This window comes from Podarcis liolepis (genome assembly GCF_965112155.1).
Source record: "Podarcis liolepis genome assembly, chromosome: 5".
NCBI lineage: Eukaryota > Metazoa > Chordata > Lepidosauria > Squamata > Lacertidae > Podarcis > Podarcis liolepis.
In genome coordinates, this window is record NC_139556.1 from 61,592,841 (window position 1) to 61,601,210 (window position 8,370).

The following is an 8,370-nucleotide window of genomic DNA, read 5'->3' on the forward strand; positions in this document are numbered from 1 at the left end:
CTCCCATATACTTGGCCCCGTTCCTCAATTGCTCTCCCAAAATGCTATATGGTAAAATGGGGGGCATCAGGTCTGTGATCCTCAGGTTTGGGCACTAGGTGGTGCTCCAGTCCTGATTACTGCTCCAGGATGCGGAACTGGGAGCCAGTGCCAGCTGCAGGAGGCAGTGTAAGTCATGCATAGGAATAGGTGATTTGTTTTAATTGAAGCTGCCAACTCTGCAGTCTCCCTGCTCTTCTCCGCTCGCTAGCCTTTCCCTCGGATCACCAGGCAGGCTTTCTGATCCTAGCACAGGTGAGACGCAGCCCATCGGAACATGGCATGGCACTGCCGGTAGAGGCTGGTCAAGGGGCAGGCACAGTGCGGCTGAGATGGGAGGAAGGAGATGGCGGCATGAAGCAAGGTCAGCACAGGGCACACGCTTTCTGAGTGCCAGCAGGGTAGGCAACCACAGTTTGCTGAGGAAAGTGGTTGTGCTGTGTCACGGGAGCAGAGCCTGGTGAGCTGGGAAGGGCGGGAGATGATGGAGGAAGGAGGGAGAGGAAGCGTCAAGGCTGCGGAGAAGCGCCGCTCTGTGGAGTCAAAACATATACTGTCATGTGATAGACAACAATCCCATGACTGCAATCATGGAGCAGGAATTCTAACAAGCTGCAGTCCCCTGCAGCTTCCAAGTGTGGCGCTTTCCTACGCTGGCAGAGTGCATCCCCCATGGCTTCACCTGCCCCTTTTCTCCTCGCAGAGCGGAAGCGCTTGGAGATGAAACAACGAGAAGATGCCTGGGAAGGACGTGAGTGAGGCCGCACCATCTCAAGGAGAAAGGGGAGAGATGCCTTGAGACTTCACCTGAGCAGGAATGGGGCTTGGGCGCAGGCGGGCAGGTTGTGCTCGGCAGCGTTGGGGAAAGTTCTGCTGCTCCCTTTGGGCTAAGCAGCAAGAACATGGGCCCTCCTGAGCGGCGGAAACGTCCTCAAATGAGCCCCAGCAAGCCTTGCCCTGGGATGCACCTGAGACCCTGAAACAGTGGAGCTGGAGTTGGCAGTGCCTCTGCAAGAGCTGCCACTGGGCATCCGGCCCAAAGACTTGGCACTGTTCCACTTGTTGTGCCATGGAAACATAACCCTCAGTATCCAAATAACATTGGCTCGGCCCTTCTTGGATGCGCTGCCTTCCTCCACTGTGGGCAGCAGGAAGACCACTGAGCAGTGTGGTGCCCTTGGGTTCTGTGGCTCTGGACTGAGCTGTGGCAGCTTTTACAATGGGCCCTCCAGGATGATCAAGTGCCCGCCATTGAGTTTCTTATTAAAGGCTTTTTTATTTAAAAAAAAAAATCACATGGTGCAGTGTGCAATTACACGCAGCCTCACTACTTCCAAGTTGCTCTTGAATTAACCTCTGCAACCTTGTGGATTCAGCAACAGCCGGTGGTGGCAGCCAATGGGTTGCCAATGCTGTGGCTGGACCAGACCTCCTCCCAGCTCCTCAGGATGTCCAAATGCTGACCGGAAGTCAGCATCAGATGCACAGAAAGCAGCAACTCTTGTATGTTAGCAGAATCCTGATAGAGCTAAGTTCCAGTAAAGAGCTGGTGTTGAGATGCTCTTTTCCCTTGTGTGTGCTGGGAAGCTGGCATTTCTACGGGAGGCCTTTGCCACCCAAGCTGAATGCAAGATCCCTGGCCCTACCAGGATATTGCTGCTGCTGGGATTCCCCTCCTCATAGCAGGAATGCTTTGGCAGAGGCCCCTGCAGCATGTCATTCCCACCTTGTGAATATAGGGCTTGTAATAGCTGCCGGACCCAGGTCACAGCACAAACATGCTTGCTCTGGCCAGCTTGCAGGAAAGGTTGGATTTCGCTTTACGGGCACCGACCCCCTCAGGAATGCCTCCCCAGGGGCAGCAGACAAAGTCCTCTCTGTTCCAGGTAGCTTGATTACAAACGCCCGAGCTGCAGGCAGATTGGCCACTTCCTTGTAAACTGACATCGACAACACGCCCCTGCTAGGCCGTGCCGGAGATTCCTGTGGTCAGACTCTCCCAGCTGTGTTTGGGGTCAACACCCTGGGAGCAACTTGGCTCCCTGAGTAGCGGCTGCTGCTGCCTGATTGCCCCAGAGTTCGAGACCCAAGGACAACAGCACGGAGGGCGCAGGCACGACTCCAGCCCAAATGCAGCCCAACGTGTCCCAGGCCCAGCAGCGGGTAGAGATTTGGGATTCACAGGCCGTAAGAATAGGAGTGGTGCTCAGGAGGACTAAATGGGAGTGGGGAGGCAGAGTCTTCTTGGCTGATGCTTCAAGGCAGGGATGGGGGGGGGAGCAAATACAGTGGTACCTTGGGTTACAGATGCTTCAGGTTACAGATGCTTCAGGTTACAGACTCCGCTAACCCAGAAATAGTACCTTGGGTTAAGAACTTTGCTTCAGGATCAGAACAGAAATCTCGCTGCGGCAGCGAGAGGCCCCATTAGCTAAAGTGGTACCTCAGGTTAAGAATGGACCTCCAGAACGAATTAAGTTCTTAACCCGAGGTACCACTTTATGGCCCTCCAGAACTCTCTGCTTGGCCCTTGGAACTCTCCCCAGGCCACACCCCTCCTCCACTGGCCATGCCCCTCACTGGCCCTGCACTGCAGCCTTCTTGAGTGTTTTTTGCCTGCCCAGCCTGTATCCTTGCGCTGCCTGGATGGCAAATGCAGAGAGATGAGCAAATCGGCACTTGTTGCTCCAGTCCCTTTTGTTTCTGGCCCCACCCACCTTTGGTTAGTGGCCCCCTGAAGGCTTCCAAAGAGGACATGTGGCCCCCAGGCTGCAAAACGTTCCCAGTCCGTTTGAAAGGGTGTCTGTGGCACCACATGGCCTGAGAGGGAAAAGGGAGACTGGAGCCGCCTTGTCAGAGCCTGGGGAGACGCTGCATGGGAAATATTGTCTCAGAAGCATCCAGTCGTGTTTAGCTTTGCCCGGGGTCAGGTCAAGGTAGGCCAAGACAGCTCTCAAGCCTGGAATGTGCTGGCAGGCTGAGTGTTTACTGGCCAGCCAAGCTCGCAGGCATCTCCCTGCCTGGAACAGCTCTCTCTTGTGTCTCCTCTTGGGCAGGGTGGAGCCCGGGACTCTGATGTGGGCAGCGTTCTGGAAGGGGAGGCGGATGGGTGCTCACTGCTTTTCCTGGCAGTTCCAGTAGTCTCTAACCCCCTGGTGAGGCTTGGCTTGCGCTGGCCTGCCAGCTGCTCCCCGAAAACAAGCCTTGTCTATTTGGGCCAATTAAATACTCTAAATACTGATACAGCGCAGCGGCTAAACTGTGTCCCACCCCTGTTTATAGCTTCTGGCAGCCTGCGGAGGCTGCCGACATGAAAGGCCAGCAGCCATGAGCCATCTGTGCCTTGTGAGCAACTTGAGAGGGAGTTTCCATCAGCACAAGGGCTGGAAATGTCTCTGCTCTGGCTACTCTGTCCCTCAGAAATGCTTGGCTTGTTTCTTTTGTTCCTTGATCAGGAGACTTCGTGCAGTCCTAGGCGTGTTGCTCAGAAGTAAAAGTTCAGTGGGACTTACTCTCTAGCCCCAATGCAGAGCATTCCTCATGAAGTTGTGCCTCAAGTCTTGTGTTGGGTGGCTGCTTCTACACCTCCATCCTGATGGACCTTGGTTCAGTCTCTCTTCTCCTCACTCCTTCTCGTTGCCTTTGTGTTAGATTGACAGAATTTGTGCCACACACACAGCTAACCATTGTTTTGAAGGCCTTCAGAATAATATGTAGGGACCGTGTGTGTGTGTGTGTGTGTACAGTGCTTTTTTTCTAAAAAAAATGTTTAGGGGAACTCTCATTTTGACTCAAGAAAATCACCATTTTATACTTCAAATTGGGGAAAATAAATACAGTAAATGGACATAAGTACAGAGATTCACAAAATGTTTAGAGGTATACATACCCCTGCGTCCCCCCCAGAAAAAAGCACTGTGTGTATGTACACACACACACCAAAACAATACACACATACATTTAGTTAGTTAGTATACTGCCCTACACCTGTAGAACTCAGGGTGGTTCACAACATAAAATTACAGTATAAAATCCACAAAATACATAGTAAAAATAACAACAAACCAATAATCCCCCCCAACACCTTTGAAAGGGCATCGGATGTCAATCAGCCAAAGGCCTGGTTGAAGAGGAACGTTTTTGCCTGGCACCTACAGGTGTATAATGAAGGCACCAGCCAAATCTTCCTGGGGAGACCATTCCACAAAAGGGGAGCCACTCCAGAAAAGGCCCTTTCTCGTGTGGCCACCCTCTGGATCTCTCGTGAAGGAGGCACACGAAGAAGGACCTCGGAGAATGGTATCAGGATCCAGGTACGTTCGTATGGAGAGAGGCAGTCCTTGCATTTCCCTATTCTGCTGGGCTTGACCTCAAAAGTCTACAGCACTGGGGAGTTCACTGTCTTCTCCGCTGTCCATTGCTCCAGATGGTTAGTCTAGCCTCCATGAAAAGTTTTGTGTTGGGGTGGCTAACCTTACTCAGCCTCAGGTCCACAAGCATGGCAAACATGGGCACACCCCCACACACACACATGTGCAGGCAGGTAAGGCAGCAGAGGAGGGGCAGTGGAGTCACAGATGTGACGGTCAGCCACCCTTATTTATTATTATTTTGTTATGTATTAAAATTGTATACTGCTTTTCATTCAAAGATCACAGGGCAATTCACAGCATAAAAATACAACTGCCCTTGCCTTCCATCCTCTGGGTCTGGCTAAACAACCTTTTCCCAAAGCCCAGCTTTGGCATCTAATTCTAATTGTGAAATGCCCTTCCCTCTTTGAGAAGCTCAGAAGCCCAGACCTATAGCTGTGGCAGCAGCTGCTTTATTCCTCTTCAGCGCTGATAGTTGGCAACCGTATTTTGAGTCTATATCACACCTCAGGGAGAGGGGACAGAAGTGCATTAGCACACAATGGCCCATATTGTACAGAAGGATAATACGTGGGTTATTTTTGTTTTAAGGCCACCATCCTCTTGTAAAATGTGCACTCTGCAAGAGGACAGCATAGCGCATTACCAGACAAGCCTTGGTAGCAGCAAACAACTGTAGGATAGGACTTCTTGGTAAGATCGTGGTCAGGCAAACTCTGGTTATGACAATATAGATGGTTTTCACCTAAAGAGTTTTTTAAAAAACAGCTCCCTGTGCAATGAGCCTGAAAACATCGACGTATATTGTGACCATGGAGGCGTATCACTGGGAATTCAAGTTCATGGTAGAGGCTGTCTTCTACAGGAAGGAATGTTTTGCCTGAACTCTGAACCCAGGTCCACTGGGACTGAGACCAAGACTTTGAAGACCGATTTAATATCCAGGGAAGCAGCTGAAGTAGCTCCAGAAGCCAGAGACCAGGTCCCAATGTGAATCTCCTGGCTTCCCAACATCACAAATTGCCCGGAGCCTGCACTGAGTGGGTTTCAACTTGAAAGAGAATTTTAAGAGAGCAGAACTGAACCATCAAGCTAGTTTAATGTTTACCTTTCACCTGCCCTCTGAATTGGCTGCCTTACACTGCCAAGCTATATAGGATGCTGAAGAACTATGCTTTAAATAAAAAAAAGTATTATTACTAATTAGCAACCCCATATGGTTGCTTCAGAGATGGGGGAAGTGGCAGCCTGGGAGGGTGCCTTTAATTCTTTCTGCCCTTGTTTTACCAATCTAATTTCCCCAGCCTCCCAAACTCGCTACTATCTCTGCAGCATTACAAAGGAAAAGAAGATGACAAGTACAGCTTCAGTACCTGTCACCCCCCCCCCCACACACACACACTGAGCTTATAGCAGCTTCAATGATTTGGATTGGATCTCCCAAAGTACACCTTTCCTGATCTTGGAAGCAGCCTTTCAAGGTTGTGAATTAGTGTATAAGACAAAAATGAAGGCGCTGAGGTGCCTCAGGTCCAGGGCCTGGCAAACACAGCCCTCTAGGCCTCTCTACTTGGCCCTTGCACTCTCTTCAGCCCACATACCCCACCAGCCCTGCTCTGCACCCTCTCTGGGTGATTTGCCAGGCTGGAATGTGCCGCTCAACCATGAGCCCCTCTTGCCTGGGTGACAGCAAAGAGTGCTTGTCTATGTAGAGAAACCTTTTGGCTGGAATGTAGCCTACACCACAAAGTGTGTGTCCTGTCTGTGGCTACACCTGCTTTTGTCTCCAGCCTTGTCCACCGTCGACACGTATCACCAAGAAAGTTGCCTATGAGGAGATACGGCCCTTCGAATGAAGAGGGTTCCCTTGCCCTTCTTTCGAGAGAGCAGATGGCTGAGCTTGGAGGAGCAGAAATCTCAGATAGGGATGTCCTGGGACAGAAGAGCAGAGAGATCAGGGGCACAAGGCCATGGAGAGCAGGAGATGAAACTGGGCAGGGCGCAAGTGTGCCCAGGGAAGGAAGGCAACAGCACTCGCTTTGTATTGGGCTCCAAAGGAAACCAGTGAATATTGGACAGCAGTAATGCTCAGGATGGGGAGGGAGGAACATGAAGGTGTCCCACATCCTTTTAATCCCAGCATTGAAGTGAATGGACCACAGGCTAAATCGAGTCTGGTCTATTTTGAAATGAAAGCTTCCCACTTCCCTTTTCTCTCTCACTTGAAGTGCTGTGTGGAAGGTGAGCTGGCTAATCTTAGTATAGCATAAAAAGAGGGTGGTAAACAGGTGGAAATGGTTTAATGCAAGATCAGAGAGGAGGTTGTAGTCAAAGCAAGAGCATGAGAGCTATTGGGAACGGAGGAACCGGGCAGATCTTCAAAGCAATGTTGTGGCACTGAAAGTTCAGGAAGCAGCTAAAAACAAGGAACCCCACCCAAGGAGGAGGGAGCAGGACAGGGTGCCAGTGGGTGCAGGATGCCAAAGGAAGTGTAATTCATAAGAATGTGCAAACTTTGGAAGTGGAAGAAATGGAGGAGAGGCTGGCGGCCAAATGTGAAAAGGGAGCAAGAAGGGGCAAAAAAACACTCTTCACAAAAACACCTTGGGAACTGAAAATGATGCTAAATTCCACACAAGGGCTTTATTACATCATAAAGTCTTCCTGTTTTGAACACTCCTCCTTGCTCTCTCTGTCCCACCCAGGCTCCAGGAGTGATTACCTTCCGCTGCCTCACCCTCCTGAGGCTTCATACTATGAACAGGCTCTCTTCAGAACCCATTTACTCTCTGCCTTTAGCCAGACATGAACAAGGCTGCACAAGGTGTCCCTGGTTGCCGTTGGCTCTTCTGATCAAGCCACAGAGCAGGACGTCCAGATCTGTCAAAGCATGGAGCCCTTCCAAATTATCCTAACATCGGTTGGACAAAAGGGGCACAGAAGATTTTTAAATTCCCCTGGAGTTTAACCCCAAATGTTGGCTCACACTTTGGATGCTGGCTAGAAGGGGTAGTGAGACATCCTCTACAGAGGAATGTAGCAGGTGCTGCTTAATTTGGGGGGTGCATCTCTTCGGCTTGGCCCTTTATATGCCTTTGCTTTTTCTGTAATTTCCTGTCTGCCTTTAGTGATGGTCTAGCCAAATGCTTCAGGAGTGCCTTGGTCAAGCTGACCTCTGCTCGTTTTCCCCCTTCTGCTCCCTTCGCTCTGCTTTGGAGGTGGAACAGAGGCATATATTTGTGGAGTGGTTCTGTGCCCTCCACCCGTCCTCTTCCTTAGGTCAAGATGCACCCTGAAATGGGTGGGACTGACTGCCAGAAGGGCTTTGGAAAGCTAGCAGAAGTTCAGGTATTTATTGATCTCTTGCAGGCCAGGATTAGGAACAGGGACAGGCCCTTTTATTTGAGTTCAGCAGCAAGGCAAGGAAGGACAAGAAGTAAGAGTGAAGCTGTTGGTCTTGGTATATGGCTCCACTGCGGTGCTGGGGAATCAATAAGGCCGCAGGGTCTTGCCTTTGCTGCAGGCAGGCATAAATCACTCCCACCCATTCCTCTTCATGCCTTGACACAGGCCTGAGGGCTACCCCCCTCCCCAACCCACAAGACCTGATGGATTGCAAGCAGCTGCTGTCCATCTGCCATTTCTCCAGGCTTTGCTCATTGCCTGGAGAGGGGGAGCACTGCAATGGAGTCAGCGCTGAGTGAGGGGAGAGATACCACTTTGCTATGACCCGGACTTTCAACCTGACTTCTTTAAACATCGCATGAAGGCTCCACTTGTGACCACACATTGATAGCTATCTACATTGTCCTTGATCATAGGACAGCAGCCTCACTCCTCTTGCAAGGTGTGTGCTCCATCTGGCTTCATAGTCACCAGCTGTTCCCACCCTCCGCTGCGCTCGCGGAGAGAAACCCTGCAGTAGTGCTTCTCCAGGCATGGGGAATGTTAGACCCAG

General features: G+C 51.0%; 1 protein-coding gene across 1 annotated transcript in view; it reads left to right on the forward strand.

Moving 5' to 3' along the window:
• The window catches only part of R3HCC1L (R3H domain and coiled-coil containing 1 like), a 34,595-nt gene extending 33,264 nt beyond the window's left edge, over window positions 1–1,331 (forward strand). Inside the window, 1 exon segment of the mRNA XM_083505781.1 lies at window positions 743–1,331. Coding sequence (XP_083361907.1) covers window positions 743–798 — 56 coding nt within the window. The 3' untranslated portion in view covers window positions 799–1,331.
• Window positions 1,332–8,370: the final 7,039 nt, after the last annotated feature.